The 25,493-nt window shown below is 42.8% G+C and overlaps 1 protein-coding gene across 1 annotated transcript in view; it reads right to left on the bottom strand.

Annotated features, from left to right (window-relative positions):
• MCPH1 (microcephalin 1) overlaps positions 1-25,493 on the bottom strand; it is a 2,707,094-nt gene that overhangs the window by 1,855,469 nt on the left and 826,132 nt on the right. The window contains exon 8 of the mRNA XM_044060459.1: positions 831-890. Coding sequence (XP_043916394.1) covers positions 831-890 — 60 coding nt within the window. The remainder of the gene's footprint in view (positions 1-830; positions 891-25,493) is intronic.

Here is a 25,493-nt window from a genome sequence, read left to right on the forward strand (position 1 = left end):
CTAGATGCTAACTCCTAGGACACAAATTCATAAAAAAGTGAAAAGAAGATTAAAAAACTCACCACTGCCTTCTTTTCCGACGTTTGTAACTAAAAAATAAAGCACAGCATCTGCAGCAAAGTTCTAAGGTACTAAAATGCTGATGGATTCCGCAAGCAATCTTCCATTTATGACATTGTTGTACATAACACATGATCAACTGTAGTATCCCCCAGAAGAAAGTGAACAATGACTATCATTAATTGGTAGTTTGTTTCAGCTTGGCCCTTAAATGTTATTTTATTTTACAAACAACTGGACTATTTTTCACTAATGACCCAGTTACAAGAAAATGAAATATGAGTGATTCATCTTAACAATATAAGTTAATTAAAACAATAACAAATAAAATAAAACTTCCTTGTTAAAGATGGTACTAGTTTAGATAATAACCAAGATGGTCATGATACATTTTTATGTTGAGAAAAGATGAACATGTTTTCACTTCCCCTGACTCTGACTCCCTTTATATCTGAGACTTTGTTGCTCTGGACATTTTAATATCAAATAATGGAATTGTTTGGCCTTCCAGTTTTTGGATCATCTTAACAGATTCCACAGTTTTACTTTTTAAAAGGGTGGTTGGGCTTCCAAACATTTTTGTCTTCTAGACATAGTGCTACATTTTAAACTCTTACTCCGTTCACAATTCTGACAAAGGTTTTACAGATCAAATAAACTTCTCACTTATATAGAAAACGTTCAAGAAATTCAAGTACTGCATTTCAAATTAATTACAAAATTCTATGAAAATCCTTTGGGGAAAAGCAGATTATCAAAGTTGCACTTACTGGTTTTCTGTGGTGAAGACACAGGTTTGCCAGTGCTGCAAGGAAAGGTTTCTTCGGTGGCTGCAAAAAGTGATTATTTACAAAAATATGTAAAAAATATATATCTAAAGTAATTTACAAAAAAATATCACAGCAACTCCTACCAGAAAATACCAGACTCTACGATAAAGTGTATAAATAATAGCAACTTCTTAAGCTGAAGGTTGAATAAGAAAAATGGCAAGATACAACATTCATGTATTTGCTATATCAGCTGATATACAAATAGGCCAAATGCAGTGGAAAGCACATGCAACTACCTTGTCCAACATCTCAATCTTTACACAAATGTCTTGTTTTCTTAAGGATCCATGCTGGGGGTCTGCACACCTTCTATGGGCATATAATTAGAAGTTATGTACTTATCATAACCTGGCATTTGTGCTGTCCATTCTCATTCTTCCTCACTGTTGTTTCTTCGGATCTGAGTCAGGCACCTTCACAAGGCATTAGGATATGAGCCTCGAGCTCCTCCCTTGCCCATAATGCATCATACCTTCCATAATTTCTCAGATCAGGTTTGCTGCCCTCATACTTGATACTAACAGCAAGAAAACAGAGCAGAATAAAAGAATCTGGGGCCAACATCATGAACCTATGGGTTTCAAGTTTGTCCAGGTAACATCTCGAAGATACCAAGGCTGGAGGATGGATGGGAGGGAAGTGAGTAAGAATAAAAATGGAGAACACAGATGCCAAGTTATGGTAAGCACACAACTTCTAAATCTGATGTTATCCTCTTCCTTCTCCCTCACTGTTGGGTTAGAGTCTCCAGCTATGTAACTCCTGGGTGGCCCTATGGAAGGATATGCCAGAGCACTGCTAAGCCAAAGGATACCCTGCTTCCGGGCACAATGTCCAATTTATAACGCGACACAAATGTATACTTGTTAGACCAAGTGGTTGCAGCACATTTCATCAATCGATGTCCTGGCAGAAAAGGCAAAGGAAGTAGCCATAGATCTAGTTGAGTGATGTTTTGGAAGACAAGGTAATTCAACCCCTGTTTCAGAATAAATGGTAGAAATAAAATCAGTTATCCATTTAGCTAGGTTGATCTTGGATACTGCTTGGCCCAAACGATTAGTAAAAAGGGATATAAATAGTTGACCAGATTTTCTGTGTTTCTTTGTCCTAGGCAGATAGAAACGCAACTATCTATGAACATTAAGAAGATGTAGCATAGTTTAGAAAGAAAACTGGTAGCTGAATGGATTGAGTAATACTGGATTCCGTTACTTTAGAAGGAAAAGAGGGAGTAGTTTTCAGGGAAACTGTCCTTGTGAAAAATGATGTAAGGGGGTTTGGCCAATAAAGCTTGCAACTCGGATACTCTTTTGGCTGAAGTGATGGCTACCAAGAAAATAGTCTTCCACAAAAGAAAATTGAGGTGACAAGAATCACCTGGTTCAAAAGGCTTTTGAGTAAGGCCTTGAAGAACTAGTGCCAGATCCCAAAGCGAAGAATGATCTTTTATTGCAGATATTAAAAGAAAAATACTTCTCATGAAAGCCTTGTATAACCTTGAAGAGGAAATACAAGAACCTTTTCCTGAATGTAAATTGGAGATGGCAGCCAGCTGTAATTTAACTGTAGAAAAACTGGTGTCACCATGAAAAAGTGAGCTCAGAAAAAGAATGGCTGATGTGGGAGCTGAGATGGCAAAGATTATCTCATGTACTGGGGAAGCTAGCGTGGACATTCTTATAATCAATCGAAGTGGAGAAACCAACCGGTCAGTTGGAGGGTGCGGAGACTGGGTTGTATATGATCTGATGGATGGGAGACAAGGTCCTGATTTGGATCCAGTATCTATGGGAGATACTTTAGGTGAGACCATAAGAAGGGGAACTATACCTGCTGAGGCCTGAAAGGGGCATTGAGGATTACCTGTTGGCATTCTGTAGAAACTTCAGAATCAGCGGCAGAGGGGGGTAAGCATGTAGGAAACCTGGGGGGCCAACCATGGACTAGAGCCATCCCTTGGTGACTTCCCTTCGGAGGAATCACAGCCACGTACCTGCTGCATCTGCTGTTAAGGGGAGAAGCAAAAAGATCGCAGCAAGTGCTGGCCCCACCAGTTGAAAATTTGGTTCGCTACTTCTTGACTGAGGGATCACTCATGAAGGGTCAGAATGGACTGGCTGAGACTTTCTGCTAGGATGTTGGTCTCCCCAGTAATGTGTGTTGCAAGCTTGAAGAAATCTCCCATTCAGACACACTTGTGGCCTCCCTGCACAAGGGTGCAAGATTGAGGTCCTCCTTGTTTGTTGATGAACCAGACCACTGACATGTCTGTACGAATTGCAATCATCCCTAGAGGGAGAAGATCCTGAAAGACTTGCAATGTGAAAAGGACCGCTCTCATATCTAGGACATTGATATGCAACCTGGTCTTGTGGTGGGACCATGTTCCCCTGATAATGCCCCCCACCCCAATTGGGAAGTGTCCATGGTCACTGTGGCTATTGGAGGGGGAAGACAGCCTGCCTAGCGATAGGTCTGACTGCATCCACCATAGGAGATATAGCTTCTCAAACAGGTGTTGGTTTGATAGCAGCTGATTGAGAATGGACCACTGAACAGCCAGAGTCCATTGTAGGACTTGCATAAAGTACCTTGCCAAGGAGACTAAGATGATGGCCTCTGACATGGACCCCAATGCTCAGAGAAGCTAATGAGCTGAGGGAGATGGAGATTCTAATACGTCTTGGGCTTGCTGTCTTACATAAGTTATGCTGTTCAGAGGGAAAGGAAGCTATAGTGCTTCATCGTGTTCCTATAAACTTTAGATTCTGCACAAAAGCCAGTTTTGATTTTGTCCAGTTTATTGAAATGCCCAATTAGTTGAAGACATGGATGAGGGAATCCCTAGCTTGGACCAGTTGTTGCCTTGTTGGTGAAGTGAGGAGCCAATCATTTAAGAATGGAAACATCTGGAATCCATGTAGCCTCAAGTGAGTTGTTACAACTGCCATACATTTGATAAACACCTGGACAGCTGTGATGAGTCCAAAGGGCAGTGCTCTGAATTGGTAATGTTTGGCTCCCAGCTGAAAGTACAAGTGTCTCCTGGAACGTTTGTTCATTCTGATACGATAATACTCATCCTGCAGATCTATAGAGCACATCCAATCATCCTTGTGCAGAAGTGGCAGTATGGACTGAACCATAACCATTCGGAACTTTGACTTCTTGACATACAGGCTTAGGATGCTGAGATCCAGTATAGGTCTTAGATCCCCTGTTTTCTGACACCAAAAAGAAGTGTGAATAAGTTCCATATTTTCTGTTCGGTTGGGACCTGTTGGATGACTCTTCTTTTAAAAGAGTTTGAACTTCTTGAGTGGCAGACTCCCACTGACTGGGTGGTACGTCAGGGAGTATCCTCCTGAAACTTTGAGAAGGGGAAACGGGATGTAATCTCTGGATATTATTTTTAGCACCCAGATGTTATTTGCTGTTGTTGTCCAGGTCCCTAGATGCAAGAAAAAATGTCCCCTGACTGCCTCCAGAGATAAGCAGTTGGGAAGGGCTTCATGAGTGCTGACACAGCTTATCAGAAAAAGGTTCTCTAAAGCCCTGATTCTGTGGACCCCTCCTCTGCCTCTAGGGTGGCATCTGCCATTGAAACCTTCTCCTCTGCCCCTGAAAGAGGTATCCCTGCAAGGGTCCTGGAAAGGCCCTTGAGACTTTCTGAATCAAGTTTTCTTTCCACCTCCGATTCCTTGAAAAGGTTCTTTGGGGGATAGAAAGCTTAATCCCCACAGCAGACAAGGTCTTTCCGTCCTCCTCACTGTGTGCAAGAGTTTCTTTCACAGATGGTCCAAACTAGGAGGAATCATCAAAGGGGGAATTAATGAAAGGTGCATCGAAAGGGTCAGCAAAATCACAAAGCTCATCAAGGAATGTCTCTTAATGGCTATGCCTGCATTGGCAGCTTGAGAGGTGCCTTCAGCAGTATGTGAGATCAACCTAATCGAGGAATTTGCAATAGAAGACACAGTTATCAACTGGGGAGAAACCTTTTTGAGGTTTTCCTCTGATAAAGTCTCTTTCAGAGAGGTGGATAACTCTCTGATCAGATCTCTTTGTAAAAGCGTCGTGTGCCAAATAGTTCAATGCTCTCAGTGAAAAAGTGGCAAAGGCATAAATGCATTTCAGTGTCTGTCCAAAGCCCAAGACTCCTTATTCGGGGGATGAACAGAAGAGCTTTACTCAGCTAGCTCCTTCTTGGTGGTTGCTGACAACAATGGCATCAATAGGAACCCCTTTGCTCTAATTGTAGACTGTCAGAGGGTGGATGAACTTACAGGATACTTGGGGATTGGCTCAACTGTGTCCGATTATTTCCAAGCCTGGCAGGCAACCAAATCAATGAGTTCATCCACCAGGGGAGTCACCAAGGAAGTATATGGGCTTGCCCCGAAGGCCTCCAAGAAAATCAGCTCCTCGGAGGAAGGTTTTTGGGAGGATCAACCACCTTTTTGTTAAGTATTTCAAGGACATCTCCAAAGGAGATCTCATCCGGTGGAGATCGGGTGAACCTTTCCTTTCATTGAAATCTGTCTCTTCAGTTAAAGACTTCAAATAGGGAGTCCAAGTGTCTCCTCTTGCACTTTTTCTTCTGATGCACATCTTCTGTGGAATGCTCAGGGAAGGAATCAGAAGAAGGGGGAAACCCTTGTGGGGAGGAAGCCTGGAGACTCGTCTGGGGGAGCTGACCTATGGCAGTAAGGATGTATTCAAAACTTGAATGAGATGAGGATTGGGTAGGATCTGGAGGAAAAGGAGTTGAGTCTCTAGGTTTACAGAAACCCCTCTCTACTACCTGGAAGGTTGACAGACCCGGGAGACCCCATCCCCCTCCGGTGCCAAGGCCACCAAGGAAGGAAGGACAGGGCCAGTCATGGACCAGAAACCTCTAGAGAGAACAGGACCCACCTCTAGAGAGAACAGGACCCAAGCTATCAAAGGCTGAAGCTTCCAGGGGAAAGGACAGATCCGACAATGTCATAACTGAAACCAACCCCCTGGAGCTGACTTCTCAAACCCATGATCCACTCTGATCCGAGGGTATCGGGAGACAGTTGGCCCGGGATACAGACAGAGTAGAGGAAAGATGTATTCTAGCTCTGCCAATGATTCCCTTGGGAAACCTGGATCCTGGTATTCTGAAACTGGGGGGCCAATTGAAAGAGGAGCCTGCAGTACTGCTGTCGGGCTCTCATGGAGCCAGGATGGGTTGGAGATAACATTTCCATCTGGATCTGAGCCTTCAGTAAACTTTGGATCATCCTGTCCATATCTGACTGAGAAAAGCTCTGAGAAGACCTGGAGGATATGGAAGTGTGTCTTGACTTTGCTGGAGAGATACTGATCCAAGAAGTCAGAGAAAAAGAGCCTGTAGTGCTCTGAACAGGGGCACAGTTTTGAGATCTCGGATCTGAGGAAGGTCTGACTGGTGAAGGAGTCTGTTGGATCCATGCAACAGCACTTGGATCCAAGGGAGTGATAGGATCTGAAGATGATCACATCTGAGGCACAGCTTCAGGCATCAAGGCTGTCAGATCCGAAGAAAGTGATGGATCTGAGGGAGCCAGACTCGTGATCAGATCAGAGACTTGTCGGATCTGATCATTTCTTTTTTTCCAGAAGCAAAGGTGAAGCCCCAGGGGAGACGTAATGGGGTTGCTTCTTCTGCTCCTTCAAGGTAGAAGGCTTGGAGGGAATTTGAGTCCCAAAAGAAGGCAACATAGCTTGCACGATTAATTTATTTCTCCTATACGAGAGGGCAAGAGGATTGAAGGTCACGAAAATACAGCAGTCAGCATTCAAATGCCCTGGCCCAAGACAATAGAGACACCTCTTCTCATGGTAATCAGAATTTGTGATTTTGCATCTACAAGAGGTGCACCTCTCAAAACCTGTTGGCTTGTCTGACATCTGAAAAAAGGAATGTCAACAGTCACCCCACAAAGCAGAAACACTCAGCTACACATAACCTATTGGAAAGAAAGTTGACAGAAAAATTAATATATACTTTATACATTTTTTTAAGAGAAAGTAAGAAAGGTGGAGTGCCAACTGCACTAAAACTTGATCAAAAGCAAAAGGAGGGTAGAGTGGCAGTACTCTGATACTAACTAGCTACTACCAGAAAGACAATATATAGAGAGATTTTAGTTAAAGATAGAAATTTAACAAAATTTTACTCACGAACAATAAACCCACACTCAAGACTCGTGGACATTTCTGTGCTATATGGCAACAAGAGATCTGTGGAGTTAGGGAAGGTGTGATGCATTGTGGGAAAGGGAGGAGCTTGAGGCTCAGATCCTAAAATCTTGTAAAGGTGGCCGAGTCGGGTCCGAAAATCCAACAGTGAGGGAGAATGAAAAGGACAACATCAGATCATGATGCTGTGTGTTAAGACTAGGAGGGCATGCCTAGTCCTTCTGCTTCCTGTTTGTTTGATCTCAATTACATAGGCTGAATCTTCTCAAAAAGGCATCAAAAGCAAGAATATAGAAGTTATATGCTTGTTTTAATTATGGGGCAGCTCATTAAGAGCAGTGAGTAGAAAGTCCATCCAGACACACTACAGAGGGTCTTCTTGCAAATCAGCTGTGCACATATCTGCTGTACCTATATTATAGGTTCAATGGTGAAGGAATCTCTGCAGCTCATATCTGTTAGAAAGTATCTTAAGCACCATTATAAAACCTCCCAAATAGAAGTAGAAAAATATATCCTAAAAACAAGAGTTTAGAAGGCTAAGATAGGAATGCTTTGTTACCCTAAGTAATGCTTCCATATGAGGCAAAATGAAAAGTCAGCGTTAGGGCCACCAGTTCCATCTGTAAGTTTTATATTCATTCTGTTTACCAGCCAGGCTATTAACATGAACAGCTGCAGGTAGACTACTAGCAAATACTCTAGACAGAATCTGTACTAAACTACAGAAATTGCTCTATTTTTAACTTTCAACAATAAATCTCTTTTCTATATCTGTAAAAAAAAAAATAAATAATATAATGGGAGCAAACAGTCTGAAAGAATGCAATATGCAGAATGTTGTGTAATCTCCTTCCCAGCGCATGTGTGAACACACACACACACACACACACACACACACACACACACACACACACACACACACAAACAGCAGTTAAAACAATCTTTTCCATCTCAGAGTAACAGGACTCATCATTACCTACTCTTGCCACATCATGTAGGGACCATTCTCAGATTTCAGACCGTTTTATACACACGTCAAGATTCAGTAACTATCAGGTGCCTTTTCCATTGCAGATCTCAACTCTATTACAGCAAGAATGTCCCCTTATCCCTCTGTATAATTAGAAACAATGGTACCAGGGAACAGTACAACTGCTTGTACAACCAGTTATAACCCTGCATATAACAGAGTGATAACTACAGTTCGGGCAGTCTCTGTTTTTAAACCATATTTCTGTGAGCTGCAACTTTGTCTTCCCCTTCTCATATATACTTTTAGCGGTTTTGTTTCTGACACAGGAATCTGCTTGTACAATACTCAAACTTGCACTCTCTTGTTGCAGTCGGGGGAGTGGGTCTCATCTTTGCTCCCGAGTACAAGAATGAAGAGGTTACACATGTAAGGCAGGAGGAATCAGAGCAAGGATCATGTCTGATCCCATCAATATCATGATATTTTGGGGTCTTGCACATTTGCTTGGCAGTTGGAACAGAAGTTAAGGTTGTAAGGTTTAGTTCCTGTGATGCAGGGATTGATTCCCTTAACCTTCATTTCCCTGATGTGATCTAGAGCAAGTCCTTTAACCAGACATTGCTTTGAGGTTGCCTCTGAAAAGCAACTATGAGTCTTAGTGGGCCCTCATAGTTAACAAAAAAAGAATGTGCGTCTTACCATAATGTTCCATCTGTATTGTTGATCATCTTTCATTCATTACTGATGGGTTCGGTTCCGAGCCCTCGGAACAGAGTCGGCCTAATACCAAGCTTGCGCCAGCCAAAAACTCTTGAGCTAAGCTTCTACCCAGAGTGCCCTTCTCTCTGCTACCTCAGATCGAGTTTGCCCATGTCGTACTAGTAAAGCAGAGGCCTTTCCAGCGCAAATGCCCTAAGTTACCACTTGGACCCAAAGTATCCCGCAGGAGCCTTTGGCGGGGGGAAGGAGGGTGGGAAGTGATGAATGAAAGATCATCAACAACACAGATGGAGCGTTATGTTAAGACTTCTTTATCTGATGTTGTTAATCTTCTTTCCATTCATCACTGATGGGACAGAATCCCAAGCTACCTTGTGATCCTTAAGCAGCCCTTATGGAAAAACGTTCCTGAGCACCATTGATCCGAAGGCAGCTCTCCCTCTGGAGATCACATCCAATTTGTAATGATTGATAAAAGTGTGGGGTTTAGCCCAAGTGGCTGCTGCACAGATGATATCCATAGAAGCTCTGGAATGGAAGGCTACAAACGTTGTCATAGATCTGGTAGAATGGGCTTTAACATTCTGTGGCATAGGGTCTTTTGCAAGTGAATAAATGTAGCGTATGTAGCCCCTTAACCATTTTGACAAAGTGACCTTGGAGACCGAATTTGCCATTCTAGGCCCAGAGAAGGAAATGAGAAGTTGATCAGTTTTATGTATTGCTTTGGTCATGTCTAAATAAAATCACTTGTTTGTGTACATCCAAGGAATGTAGACAGTATTCCCTTTATTAGAAAAATTCAGGAAAAATACTGGCAAATCAATGGACTGATTGATGGAAAAATCCAAAACAACTTTGGGGAAGAAAGATGGATTTGCCCCAAATGATACTCTGTCCTTGTGGAAGATTAGAATGGTCCTTTTTGGTGCATAATGCCTGAAGCTCAAAATTTTGTCTGGCTGACATGATGATTACCAGGAAAAGGGATTTCCACGACAAGAATTTGAGGCCACACTTCACTGCAGGCTCAAAAGGAGGTTGAGTTAATGACTGGAGAACTAACGTGAGGTTCCATGGCTCCATATGTTGTCTGATTGGAGGCCTAATGTAGGAGACCCCTTTGAGAAAGGTTTTGCATAACTGAAGTGAGAGGAGAGAGGAATCATCCAACCCATTATGATAGTTTGAGATAGCCGTTAGATGTACTCGTATGGTAGAAGCTGCGGCTCTATCCTCGAAGAATTTAGATAGGTATTGTAAAACTGCTGTGACTGGAGCCAAGTATGGATCCAGCATCTTTTTCTTTGACCAAATAGAGAACCTTTTCAATTTGTCTAGATATAGTCTTCTAGTGGATGGCTTATGAGAGGCCAGAATAATGTCACGAACAGGTGAGGTGTGGTTACACTGCCTGGCGATTAACGGAAGTGGAGAAACTAAGCTGTCAGCTTGAGACAGGATAGGTTTGGATGACTCAACCCTTAGAGTTGAGAAATTAAGTCTGGAAGAGGATCCAGAATCCACGGTCGACATAACAGATGAGGCCGAGGGAAGGGGAACCAAACTTGTCAAAGCCAAAGGAGGCTATGAGGATCACTTTGCATTTCAACTGAATAGCTTTCTTTATGAATTGCGGTATCAGAGGAATGGGGGGATAGGCATATAGCAGCCCCGTGGGCCAATCTCGAATCAAAGCGTCCCTCGGGGACTCCCCCTGTGGAGGAAATAGGGCAAAATAGCTGCTGCATTCGGTGTTTGATGGGGAGGCGAATAGTTCGCATCAAGGCTGGCCCCAATGGCTGAAAATTTCTGCTGCTATGGCGGGATTGAGGGACCACTCGTGAGGTAGGAGAATACATCTGCTCAACTTGTCTGCAATCACATTGGAGATCCCCAGGATATGAGTTGCTATCAGAAAGCAGTTGGAAGCTATCGCCCACTGCCAAATTCTCATGGCCTCTCGATACAGGAGTTAAGACTTGGTTCCTCTTTGCTTGTTGATGTACCAGACAACTGACATGTGAATTGCAATTGTTCTGGAAGGAAGAACATGTTGGAATACTTGCAACACTAAACACCACTCTCAGTTACAGAACGTTGATATACAGGTTGGCCACCAACGTGGACCATTTGCCTTGGATGGTCTTTCCCCTGAAATGGCCCCCCACCCTATCAGGGAAGCATCTGTTGTCACAATGGCATTGGGCTGAGGGGCTGGAATGGGCGGCTCCAAAGTTCTGTGTCTGGCCTCATCCACCAAAGAAGGTCCTGCTTGCAAGAATTGGTTATCTGAATTTGAAAGTATAGAGGGTGGTAATTCAGACACCACTGAGACAGTAGAAGCCACTGAAGTATTCGCATATGTAGTTTTGCAAGAGGCACTATTGGTATGGAAGCTGCCATGGATCCTAAAACTTGAAGAACCTCTCTCGCTGAGACACTTTTTTGACAGAGAATCACCTGGAGCTGGAGCCTCAATCTCTGAAGTCTGTGAGCTGGGAGTGACACCAGACAAGAGCGGGTGTCGAAGACTGCTCCACTGAATTTATGTTCTGGACTGGAGCAAGATTGGATTTCTCCCAGTTTACAGTTATCCCCAAAAGTTTCCCCAGGGAAAGAGTACATTGCAGTGCTGTTGCCAGAAGATGATTGGTGGGGGAAGTAAGGAGCCAATCGTCCAAATACGGAAACACTCAGAATCCTTGAAGTCTCAAGTGAGCTGTAACCACTGCCATGCACTTTGTGAACACTCTGGGGGGCTGTAGAAAGTCCAAATGGCAGGGCATGAAACTGGTAATGACTGGCTCCTAGCCGGAAGCAAAGTAGACTCCTGGAGCATTTGTCCATTTTGATGTGGTAATATATGACCCGAAGATGAATTGAGCACATCCAATAGCCTTCCCTTAGAAAAGGAAGAATGGACTGAACAGTGACCATCCAGAATTTGGTTTGGGCAACAGACTTGTTCAAATTGCAGAGATCCAGAATGGATCTCCAGTCCCCTGTCTTTTTTGGCACCAAAAAGTATCTGGAGTAAAATCTGGATCCGCACTGGTCTGGTGGGACAAACTGGATGACTCTTTCATACAGCTTGTTTATTTCTGCAGCTGCTTCTTCCCTTCGACTGGGTGGAATGTCGTGAAGTTTTGTTGGAAGTTTTGGATAAGTGATAAGGGGAATGGTGTAACCTCTGGTTATGATCTTCTGCACCCAATGATTGGTGGTTATTGAATACCAGGCATCTTGCTGCAGAGAGACACGACACCCGACTGCTTCCACAGGAAAGCAATTGGGCCACTCTTCAGGAGCGCTGATAAGTCTACCCAGAGAAAGAATCCCTGGGTCCCTGATTACGTGGACCCTATCTGCTTTGGTACAGGCATCTTCCAGAATTGTTACCCCCTCTGCCACTGGGGGTATCATAGCCATGTGTGGCATGGAAAGGACCCTGAGATTTTTTGTGCCACATTTTGCCACTCCTCTGGTTCCTGGAAAAGGAACGCTAAGGATTGGAAAAACGTAGACCTATGGCAGACAGGGTCTTACCATACTGCTCACACCGGGCCAGAGGTGGGGTCACCCAAGAGGTAGCTGGCCAGCCACGGAAAGCCTGCAGAAACATGGACCCTCAGAATAAGGATTAATGGACTTCCAGTCACATTTCAAGGATGTCTCCAAAGGAGACATCCTCAGGGGGTGACTGTGGGGGACCCTTCACCATCATCAAAATCAGTGTCCTCTGTTAGATGCTCTTCAGGAGAGTCTACATGTTTCCTGTTGCACGATCGTTCATTGGGGGCTCCTCAGTGGGGGCTTCTGAGGAGGACTCGAAAGAGGGGCACCCTGCAATGGAGGGTCCTGTGGCTTTCCTGCCCAGTGTCCCAGGGAGGTGGTGTGTGACAACTATAGCTCAGGGGGAAAGGTCTTGCGTTGCGACTCGGTGGAATACTTCCGGAAGCAAGTGCACTCTCCATAGCTTGGGAAAGCAGGTCTGCCCAAAGAGGGATGGGAGCCCAGAACCGAGAAGGACAACCTCGGTCACACCCCGCTCCAAACCTGCTGCCGAGGATGGAGCCTCAAGCAGTATCTGTGCAGATAGGACTCCCAGCAGAGAGGACAGAATCGTAGAAACACTTGGAACCATGCCACGAAATGAGGAACCTGCCACCCAATAGCAGGGTTGAGGAAGGCCCGGTTCAACAGGGACTGAAGGCCAAAGGGACAGTCCCAGAGCCCCAGAGAAGTCCACTACAGGCACCAAGATGGGAGGCTCCGAAAAAGACGTCAGAGCAGGAGGTTTTGGAACTGATATGGTCAAAGGAGGAGAGTAGTATGGAGTCCATGGAGAAGCCAACCCTGCAGGAGGATGGGTCCTAGAAGGGGTGGGTATCCCCCTGGCTGTCAACAGCTGATCCACAAGATGCACTACATCAAGTTTTGAAAGGCTCCTGGTGGATCTAGTGGATACTGCTGATGGGGAGTCAGGTCATTCTAAGAACAGACTGTACACACCTGTCGTAGAAATGGGTCTGTAGGTAGAGAATATCAGGTCCGTGGTGTGGAATCTACAGGCACCGATGTCTCAAGTTTGTAGACCGGAAGCAGTGGAGTCAAATTCGTATTTATCGGGACCATAACAGGACTCTGTGCTGATGGGAAACTCGGAGATGACACGGAATGATCAGTCATAATTGCAGAGATAGGCATCAAAGGCGTGCACTGTGCCGAAGTGGCACTCTCGATGCACAAGTCATAGTAGTCGTTAAGAGGTCGATAGTCGGTGCCTGAGACAGTATCGTGGCCAAAACTGGCGCCGACATACGAGCAGCCATAGCTGGAGCAGAAGAGGTCGGTGCCGACGAGGCAGACTTATGCTCCGAAGATAGCTTTGGCTCTTTAGGCTTAACAGATTTGCCCTGGTCACCAGATGGTGAAGAGGGAAAGTACAGTTGTGTACACTTATCATAAATGTAGATGTTAGAGTGTATTCAATGTTGCAGTCACTACATTTGGATAATCTGCTGGCAGGTTGCCCTCAGTCGGCCTGATTAACATAGTCTTGGGTCCTGTGTCAGTTGCTATCCCTTCTTCCGTGACATCCGGTCGTCAGGAGTATAAAACATGCAGCCGATGCCATTACATCAGTTTTTCTTGTCCCAGATGTCAGCTGACCCCCAAATGGGGAGCAAAATATATAAATAATTTTAAACACAAAAATATATACCTCCAAACAAAAGCAAATACATCAAAAAGGCTTTTAAGTGTAGAAAAGTAAAGGAAAAGCATAGTAAGAGAAAAAACAGGGGGCTGGAGGGAGGGTAACCAGGACTGCAACAGTGAATACACTCGAACATCTACATTTATGGTAAGTGTACACAACTGTACTATGTTCTTCGTGTTTCACTGTTGCAGTCATTACATTTGGGTAGATTCCCAAAGCTAAGGTTAGGAGGTTCGATTTATACAGTATTAGGACCCGCTATAAGGCCCTGCAAGACAGCAGTGGCAAAACCAGTTCTGAATATAGAGAAAATTGGTAAGTGGTAGTGCTTGGTGAAAGTATGAACTGAACTCCAGGTAGCAGCTTCTAGAATATCCCTGGTAGGAACATCTCTGAGAAAGACTGTTGAAGTAGATGCAGCCCTGGTGGAATGGGATCTGATCCCCTTGGGGACAGGTTTTCCATGGTATTTATAGCAGACGTGAATGCAATGGCTTATCCATTTGGAAATGGTTTGCTTTGAAATAGCCTTTCCTTCTGCCCCTGCAGCAAATGCTACCAGCAGTTGTTCAGATTTTCTTCGAGATTTAGTCCTGTCCAAGTAAAATCTAAGTTGTCTGTGTACATCCAATGAATGCAGAATCCACTCCCCTTTGTTCTGTGGATTGGGAAAGAAAGTTGGCAAATGAATGGACTGATTAAGAGCCACACTGGATACCACCTTGGGCGTGAAGGATGGGTTGGTCCTGAGTGACACCCTGTCCACATGAAATATGATGAAAGGCTCCACTGCCATAAGGGCCTGTAATTCAGAAATCCTTCTAGCCAAAGTGATTGCTAAAAGGAAGGCTGTTTTCCAGGAAAGGAATTTTAAGTCTGTAGTAGCAGCTGGCTCGAAAGGCGGTAGAGCGGGTTTTTCCAGTTAAGGTCCCAAGCAGGGGTTGGAGCTCTCCTCGGCGGCCTCAAGTTTTTGGCCCCTCTGAGATACTGCTTTAACAGAGGATAAAAGAAGAGGGGTGGGTTCTGTGTTGTAATGAGCTGAAATGGCTGAGGGATAGATTTTTATGGAAGAAAAAGATAGGCCCTTGTGAAGCATCTCAGTTAAGTATTGCAAAATCTGATGTAAATTGGGCACTGCTGTGATCATCCCTTGAGATTGATTCCAGGCACAGAATCTTTTCCATTTGTCAGCATAGGATTTTCAGGTATTAGGTCTTCTCACCTCCAAAATGCATCCATCACAGGTTTGCTGAGGGATGCTAAGGGGGAATTTAAGTGATTAGCCAAGCTGCAAGATTCAATATTTGGAGCTGAGGGTGTAGAATTTGGGTGTTCTACTGAGACAGTAAGGAAGGTGTCTGAGGCAGGTGCCATGAAGAAAGTTATGACATCTTTGGTTTGCCCTGTTTGACTTTTAGTAGAACTTTGGAGAGCAAAGGCAGAGGGGGAAAAGCATAGACTGATAGGTTTTCCCAGCTGAAGGACAGAGCATCCACTTTCCAGGCTTTTTTGTGAGGAGTTATTGTGCAAAATTTGTCCAACTGGTAGTTCTGGGGTGAGGCAAAGAGATCTATGTCTGGACTCCCCCATCTGCGTGTCAACATGTTGAAAACCTGTGGTTCCAGTTTCCATTCGTGTGGGTCCATGAGATTTCTGCTTAGATCGTCTGCAAAATATTCAGCTTTTCTGGCAGGAATTGGGGTTGTAGTTGTACTTGATAGCTCAAGGCCATGTTCCACAATGCCATGGCTTGTCTGCAGAGGGGGTAAGAATGTGTACCCCCCTGCTTGTTTATGTACCACATAACTATGGTGCTGTCCATCTAATACCATTAGTTGCCCTGGATGAAGGTAGTCCTTGAAGGCTGTCAGTGCTTTCTGTACAGCTAGCATTTCTTTTTGATTGATATGAAGGTGCATTTGATTCGAGCTCCATTTGCCCTGAATGCACTTCCCTGCTAGATGAGCCCCCCAAGCATAGTCTGATCCGTCTGTTGTTAGGGTTTGGGTGGCAGGGGGTGGAGTGAATGGCAGTCCCTTGTTTTGGTGGCAGGCCTCTGCCCACCATAGGAACTCTAGTTGCAGGCAAGGTATAATAGGAATCATTGTTTCCAGGTTGTGACAATGTTGACTCCATAAACTTTTTAAGTACCACTGTAGTTTCCTCATATGCAGTCTTGCATATAGAATTAGAAAAATGCAGGAAGCCATGAACCCCAAGGCCTGCAGAATTTGGGTTTTTGTGGCCACCTGTTTGAAGTAAGTTATCAATTGAATTTGCTTTTATGGCATAAGGTAAGTCATCCGGGCAGTTGTATTCAAGCTTACACCCAGGAATATAATTTTTTGAGAGGGTACCAGTTGTGATTTCTTTTCGTTTATGGTGTACCCTAGACAAGTTAGAACCCTTTTTACAAATGCCAGATGCTTTAGAAGAATGTCCTTGTTTTCTGCCTGAATTGGACATCTGTCCAGGTATGGATATATTTGAATATTTCATTGCCTGCAAAATGCAATTACTGGTGCCAGGCACTTTGTGAAGACCCTGGGCATAGTAGACAAGCCAAAGGGCAGTGCAGAGAACTGGTAATGCAAGTAGCCTGCTTTGAAGCGGAGGTATCTTCTGCAAGATTCCCTGACTGGGATATGCAGGCAAGCCTCTAAGTCTAGAGTTACCAACCAGGCATCTCTGCCTAGCCTGGGTAGTAACTGTTGAGTCAGCATCTTGAATTTTGGAATGTCCAGAAATGTGTTTAGAGTGGATAAGTCCAGAATTGGGTGCCATGATTCATCCCTTTCTGGGCACCAGGAAAAGTCTGGAATAGAAATCTTGTCCCTTTTCCTGTTCTGGTACTGGTTGAATAGCCCCCATGTTCATGAGGGACAGAACTTGTTTCTGGGCCTCTGCCCACTGATTTTAGGGCAGATCTGGCCATCCATTTAGGATTGGCAACGTGTGGAAGTGAAATATGTATCCCTGGGCTACTATATTTAAAACCCATTTATCCTGGGTAATAAGTTGCTAGTTTCGTGCATGAAGGGCTAATTTTCCCCACCAAAGGGGCGGCTAAGAGGCAAGTGCTTGGTGATTGTAGAGGGAAGTCATTGAGACTGTTTAACATAGGGAGGTTCCTTGTTGCTTCCAGATTTGAAGGTGGAGGCACCCCATTGTTTTGTTCTAAAAGTTCCTTGTGACTGAAACCTGGAGCCTTTGGAATGTCTTGATTTGACTTGAGAGGTTCTCGAGGGGAATGGAAAGGACCAGTTCTTAGCAGGCCAGTGCCTACTAAATCTTGGAGGTTGCAATTGTAAGAAATCTTTCACAGTTTGCATAGATTTAGCTTTATCTTCCATCTTTTTTAACACTTCTTCAGCCTTATAACCAAAGTGATGGTCCTGTTGTAAAGGAGCATCCAACAATTTTGCTTTAACATGGTCAGGCAGAGTTTGCTCTTTGAGCCAAGCATGCCTTCTTAGCACAGATCCAGTTACAGCAGCCCTGCAAGAGGTCTCCAAGGAATCAAAACCTCATTGCAAAGTATGTTTTCCAACTTGTTCAGCTGAATGCAATAAATCTTGCAATTCTTTATTTTCCACACAGTCAGAGATTAACATCATTTTCTGTTTAAGTAGTCCCATGGTATGCTGTTGATATTTAAGCATATGAAATTGACAGTTTAAAGCCCTGATGGCCAAGGTTGCAGACGTGTAAACCTTCTTACCCCATCTATCCAGCGCCCTGGAGTCTTTATCAGAAGGGGTAGGATTTTTGGCAGTAGAGGCCTTAATGCCCTTGGGACCCTGAGAAATGGTTTCAGGATAAGCAATAGGGTTTTTGAAAAGGAATTTGTGGGAGTCAGAAACCCTGTAGTATCTGTCTGGCTTACAAGGAACCGGAGGCAGGGGATCAGGAGTCATAGTAGATTCTGAAAATGCATCAACAATGTCTAGAACAGGAGGTATAGCCAAAGGCCTATGCTGAGGAAGTAGAAGAAAATCCCTAAGTCTCTCTCTAGATTCAGAGAAATCCTGACTTTCCCAGTGGAAATGTTCCCTTAAGGCATGTAAAGTTTCGTCAAAAGAGAAATCCTCAGGGGAAGAGGCAGAAGGAATGGAATCCTCTGCACGAGTCCTCATAAGTAGGAATAGACAAATTCGGCTCATTAGAAGAGTCAGAAGAAATAGAATTCTGTTCAGAATATTCATAATCAATGTCTTGCCTAGGCCTCTTGGAAGAAGGGGGTTGGGGCTACCCCTGATCAGAGTAATTAAATTCAGCCATTTTGATCATTTGTTTTTTAGGCATAGAGGCCTGCACATGTGGCCCAGGCGTTAGTTTTTTAGACATAGATTTAGATTTTGGCCTTAGTTTTGAAGATGGCGTAGGTCTAATATATAAATCTGTAGGCCTGAAAACACCCTCAGAAACCAGTGCCTGCACAGCGGCTCTGGACCCAAGGTAGAGACATCCACGGGTTCCATAACTGAAGCATCTTGCGGCATACTGGACTCCGAATGGGTCTCAGTAGAGGCCTGCAAATCAGAAGTAGCAGGTATCAGGGGCTGCGAAAGCGCCTCACTGAGTACCAGCGAACCGGCAACTGGCTTAGGAGAAGCGTTGTCGTCAGTTTTGGACCTCGATGGTCTGTCTCTGTCGTTTTAGTTTGCATTTTCTAGGTATTCCGGTAGTCAGACTGCTAACAGACGACATTTCTGGATAGTTAAATCTTGAGCCAAAATATTTAGAAGCAAAAATATACGGACGTTTAATGGTGCGTTGATTAAATTTAGCACAAAACTGACAACAAGGCCCATTGTGGTCAGGGCCTAGGCAAGGAATACAGTACAAATGAAAATCCTTATGAGGTATTTGCTTCCCACAAGTAATGCAATTATTAACTTTTACTGACATCGGTAAGGAGCAAGAAAAAGTTTCCCCAATGGGGTACTTAGCTTTTAGTTGAAGACCTCAGTTCTGAAACTCGAAAATGAAAATTTCAGGAGTCGGCCAACTGTCACTTGCGAACTGCTTCTGCTTTCGGCACCGCGCGGCAAGAAAGACTGATGTAATGGCGTCAGCTGCATGTTTTATACCCCTGACAACCTGACGTCATGGAAGAAGGGACAGCAACTGACGCAGGACCCAAGACTTTGTTAATCAAGCCAACTGAGGGCAACCTGCCAGCAGATTACCCAAATGTAATGACTGCAACAGTGAAACACGAAGAACATCGTGTGGAAATGAAATCTGTATCCCTGGGACACTATATGTAAAACCCATTTGTCCTGGGTTATAAGTTTCCAGTTTTTTTGCATGAAGTGCCAGTTCCCCCCCCCAAAGGGGTGGCTAAAAGGTAAGTGCTTGGTAATTCTAAAGGAAAGTCACTGAGACTGTTTACCATAGGGAGGTGTCTTGTTGTTTCCAGATTTGGAAGAGGAGGCACCCCATTGCTTAGTTCTGAAAGTCCCTCGGGACTGAAACTTGGTGCTTTTGGCATGTCTGGGTCTGGCTTGAGTGGCTCTGGAAGGAACTGGAAAGGACCAGTTCTTAGTAGGCCAGTGCCTACTAAATCTTGGAGATTGTACTTGTAGGCCAGTTCCTACTAAATCTTGGAGATTGTACTTCTAAGAAATCTTTCACAGTCTGCATAGATTTAGCCTCATCTTCCATCTAGAACTTCTTCAGCCTTATTGCCAAACAGACGGTCCTGCTGCAAAGAAGCATCCAACAATTTTGTTTTAACATGATCAGGCAGAGATTGCTACTTAAGCCAAGCATGCCTTCTAAGCACAGACCCAGTAACAGTAGCCCTGCAAGAGGCCTCCAAAGAATCAAAACCACATTGCAAAGTGTTTTCCAACTTGTTCAGCTGAATGCAATAAATCCTGTAAATCTTTATTTCCACAGTCAGAAATCAACATAATTTTTTGTTTAAGCAGTCCCATTATATGCTGCTGATATTTTAGCATATGAAGTTGACAGTTTATAGCCCTGATTGCCAAGGGTGCAGAAGTATAAACCTTTTTTCCCCATCTGTCCAGCACCCTGGTGTCTCTATCAGAAGGGGTAGGATTTTTAGCAGAAGCACCCTTAATGCCCTTGGGCCCCTGAGAAATTGTTTCAAGGTCCAAAACAAGATTTTTGAAAAGGAATTTGTGAGAATCAGGAGCCCTGTAGTATCTGTCTGGCTTACAAGGAGCCGGAGGCAGAGAATCAGGGGCCATACTGGAGTCTGAAAACACATCAACAATGTCTAGTACAGGAGGAACAGCCAAAGGCCTATGCTGAGGAAGAAGAAAAAAATCCCCAAGCCTCTTTTTTGATTCGGAAAAATCCTGACTTTCCCAGTGGAAATGTCCCCTTAAGGTATGGAAAAAGTTTCCCCAAAAGAAAAATCCTCAGGGGAGAAGCAGAAGGAATGGAATGCTCTGCATCAGAGTCCTCATAAGCAGGTATAGACAAATCCTGCTCATTAGAAGAGTCAGAAGAAATAGAATCCTGTTCAGAAGATTCATAGTCAAGATCAGCCCTAGGCCTCTTTGAAGGTGGGTGTTGGCTACCCCCGATTAGAGTAATTAAATCTTCAGCCATTTTGATCACTTGTTTTTTAGGCATAGGGGCCTGCACATGTGGCCTAGGCATCGTTTTTTTAGACAGAGATTTTGGCCTTAATATTGAAGATGGCGTCGGTTTAACATACAAATCTGTAGGCATGAATACACCCTCAGAAGCCGGTGCCTCCACAGCGGCTCCGGACCCATCCAAGGCAGAGACATCCATGGGTTCCCATAATTGAAGCATCTCGCGGCATACCGGACTCCGAATGGGTCTCAGTAGAGGCATGCAAATCAGAAGTAGCGGGTATTAGGGGCTGCGAAAGTGCCAGAGTACTGGCGAACTGGCGACTGGCTTAGGAGAAACACCGTCGGCAGTTTTGGACCTAAACAGCCTCTCTGTCTTTTTCTTTGCGTTTTTTTAGGTATTCCAGTAGTTGGATTGCTAACCGACAATTTCTGGATAATTAAACCGTGATCCAAAATATTTAGAAGCAAAAATGTACCGACAACGGATAGTGCATTGATTAAATAAAGCACAGAACCGACAACAAGGTACGACGTGGTCAGGGCCTAGGCAAGGAATACAGTACAAGTGAAAATCCTTATGAGGTATTTGCTTCCCACAAGTAATACAATTATTAACTTTTACTGACATCGGTAAGGAGCAAGAAAAAGTTTCTAGCGGGCTACTTAGCTTTTTAGTTGAAGACTTCGGTTCTGAAACTAGAAAATGAAAATTTCAGGAGTCGGCTGACCGGCACTTGCGAAATGCTTCTGCTTCAGGCACCACGCGGCAAGAAAGACTGATGTAATGGTATCGGCTGCATGTTTTATACCCCTGACGACCTGACGTCATGGAAGAAGGGACAGCAACTGACACAGGACCCAAGACTTTGTTAATCAGGCCGACTGAGGGCAACCTGCCAGCAGATTACCCAAATGTAATTACTGCAACACTGAAACATGAACATCTGAGTTGGACCTTTTATTGTCTTTGATTGGAGGGGATGAGACCTCTGTCGCAGAAAGGGCCTCTGAAAAGGGTGACTTAAGTAGCCTCTTCAGAATCAACTTATTCTTGCGCTCGTTCAAGGTGCGCTGACTGAAACTTTGACAAATCAGACAGGGGGTTGCACCGAAAGATGAGGCACCCCCAAACAATAAACAATCATCATGGGAGTCACTATTAGGAAGTTTACCCTTAAATGAAACACAATGTTTGAAACCCGATGTGCCCTTTTTATCAGACATAATTAACACACAACAATCCAAGTAGAACACTAGAGAAAATTTCAAACTCTATCATCTCCAAGTCTAAACTATCTAAATATACACTAAATCTATGAAAAATGTAAAAAAAAAAAACACAACTAGACAAAGGGAAAAAGAAGAAATACCAATGATGGTATTCAATACCACAAGGATAGGGACTGGGAGAAAAGACTGTACCACCAATGGTACTTTAAAAGTTTACCAAACGGGTAGAAAAAGAGTGAAAGGTCTAAATATCGCTGTAAGATTATAGAAATAGCAATATAAACCACAAACTAAAGGAAAAATGACAAAATATCCTGAGAGATATCAAAAAGTTTTCACTTAGCCGAGAACTCAGCTGAAACACGGCTGTGCGGCAAAAAAGATCTGAGGTAACAGGGAGAAGGGCACTATGGGTAGAAGCTTAGCTCAAGAGTTTTTGACTGGAGCAAGCTTGGTATTAGGCCAACTCGGTTCCGAGGGCTCGGAAATGAACCCATCAGTGATGACTGGAAAGAAGATTAACAACATCAGATTAGGTATTACAGATTCTCAACAATCAGCAGGTTATTCAAATTCTTTTAAAGTAAGTGAAGCAACACTTTTCAAAGGTCTCAGGTTTCAAGTTCTGTGTCTAGGGGCATCTCGCTTTGCAGATAGACACAATGGGGTCCCTTCCTGTTTTCCCCCACAATTTTATCAATATGTAATAAGCATACCATTTGTCAAAATCAAATTAAACCTCCATAACAATAAAAGGCACACAACTTAAAAAATCTGTAGTCTACAAAACACTTTACCAAGTGTTTTTATGCTCCATTTGATTTATATCCTCAATAACTGTAAATTGAAAGTAATACAAATCATATTTTCTTTAAATTACATCACAAAGAATTACTCATATTTCTCTATTACCAACTTTGTCCAATATTTGAGATGCAAAGATGATGATTTTGATCTTGATTTAATAGTATTACTTTCAATTTGGACAAGCAGCGGCTATATTTATATTTATATCCTCAATAACTGTAAATTGAAAGTAATACAAATCATATTTTCTTTAAATTACATCACAAAGAATTACTCATATTTCTCTATTACCAACTTTGTCCAATATTTGAGATGCAAAGATGATGATTTTGATCTTGATTTAATAGTATTACTTTCAATTTGGACAAGCAGCGGCTATATTTATAAATTCTTCAAACGTTTTCAATATTTTCTTCCAGTTTTTGATTATTTTCATAGCTATCACATGCAACTTAGTTGTGGTGACAAATCCCATTCTGAAAAAGTTTCCACATTCCTGGGACCAGCCTGGCCTGGCCACCTCACTTTCTTCATGAATTCCCATTTTCCTATCTCCAGCCATTCCAAACTAAACGTATTGTAAAACCAAGATTATAATCTGCATTATACAATGAAATATCATTTCTAAGAAAAAACTGAGCATGCTGATTGGATAGCACAATCAGTGTGCTCATTGCTAAATTCAACACTACTGATAGAAAATTGTCCATCAACCGCACAAAATACATCTGAGGTATCTTTTGGACACATTTGTTAAAGCTACTGGATCTAATACAGCAGGACAGATAGTGTGTATAATTATTACTGAAGCACAGGATAGCAGATGCTGGGCTATTCAAAATTATACTTTAAAGATGTGAGGAACAGAAAGGGAAACATCAAACTATACGCCTTCTGTACTGCTACTACTTGAGTTTAGTGGATGTACTGTGCAAATGTCAGCATACACGAGAGAAGCATGAACAGTATGTCAGGTAATGTCCATAGCACTCAGAAGATGTGGAAGCAGGCTGAAGTTTTGTCATAACATGACATTTAAAAAAGGAACACATTGTCATGTGCTCTTCAACTTAAAATTAAGCTATTAACATTTCCAACTACTTATTTTTTTTGTCATTTTCTTCTTCTATCTGACCACACACTAACACAGCAATAATCATCTTTACCTCGTATTCCAAACCTTTAATTACACATAAAACAGGTTCAAATACCTCTAGTGCTCATACAATACCAAAGTTAAGTCTAAGGATCAGGTACCGCCCTAATGTCTTATTAAATGCACACAACTTAGGAGCTTTCTTCATTTACAATTACAGCCAGTTTAGTCAACTTTAAATTATTATATTCTGTTTTTAATCATGTAATTCATATCTTGAACATAAATATAAATGCAAATTTTGCCCTGCTTTACAACTGTAACAATGCTATTCACCAGTTTTGTAAGTTCTAATTGCTTATTAATTACACCCTCTGTTTCCATTCCCTTCAGTTGTTGCTCTGTTCTACTCCTTGGAGCTATTAGTACTTTCAGAACAGCATGCATCACTGGCAAGGCATCAAGATTTTCTCATATAGGACATTCTCCTTGCAAGCTTCTAAAACCACTAAATAAATCTACACTTACAATGAAGGGAATCAATGCTATGCTTATGTCCAGTAGCCATGATGTCTAAGCATGGAATGTTTTTATACATAAGCACCTCTGCAATCACATGTGAATTGTTAAGAGAATTAGCTTCCACAAGAGCTGTGATTGAATAGGATCTTATCCATTCAACACATATGTAAATATATACATAGCTGGATACACATGGGCAAACTGTCTTATAAACTAACAGCTAAAACCACTAGCCACCAAAACAGTCATCTAAAGGTGTTTTTAATTGTTTTTATCTTCATATTGTGTAAGTGGATGTTCTATTACTCTTTGCAAAGGTCATACAGAATCTGTCATCTGGTTATTAAACCTCCCTGCAAGCCACAGGAATCCCACAAGTATGTCTTTTTTAACACCTTTATTGAATTATCATTTGTGACAGACATTTACATTTATATACAAGCAATCAAACTGTATTAACAAGTTAAAATCAATGAACAGTATGCTTCACATATATTGCTATACATCATATAACCTAAGCAACTTTACATAAATTATTCAATTCCTGCCTCTTTTTTTTTTTTAAACAAGAAACATCTTTATTAAACCATCACTTACGACATAAGCAATCATACATTTATACAAATGAAAACAAACTACACCAACACAATCCTAGTTGCAAGCATCTTATATCACAAACCATGATGACACACACCCAGCTGCAAACATTATACATCACTTATAATCTCCCTAATCATTTTCATTCAAACACTGCACAGCTCATTTAAGACCTGCCTTCTTTTAATCCTCATTCCTCCCCTGCAAGTATTGTTCCCTCAATTCCCATTTTTCCTATGTAGTTTGCTCCTACCTTTTTCAAAAGATCTCAACTTCAGTTGTTTTATCTCTGTTACTATATTCACTACTTCTACTATAATTTTTTTAGATTTTGATTTCCATTTTCTAGTAATTGCTTTTTTCGCAGCCACCATAATTAGAGACAGCAAGACCTTACCATGTCTAGGCAATTCCGATTCTGTATCATATCTCAGAAAAATTATCTCCCTCATCACACCAATCTGCCCACCCAGCAACTTCGACAGTGCATCCCTCAGGGAATCCTTAAAGTCTGCCAACTCACTGCACTCCAAGAAAATGTTCTCAATTACCTCTTTCTTTCCCCATCACACCTCCATCATTTGCTATCTACCTGAGGAAAATACACCTGAACTGAGTCACCCCTTTTCTG

Source organism: Protopterus annectens, chromosome 2.part0 (assembly GCF_019279795.1).
Source record: "Protopterus annectens isolate FY-2018-M chromosome 2.part0, PAN1.0, whole genome shotgun sequence".
In the NCBI taxonomy this organism is placed as follows: Eukaryota; Metazoa; Chordata; order Ceratodontiformes; family Protopteridae; genus Protopterus; species Protopterus annectens.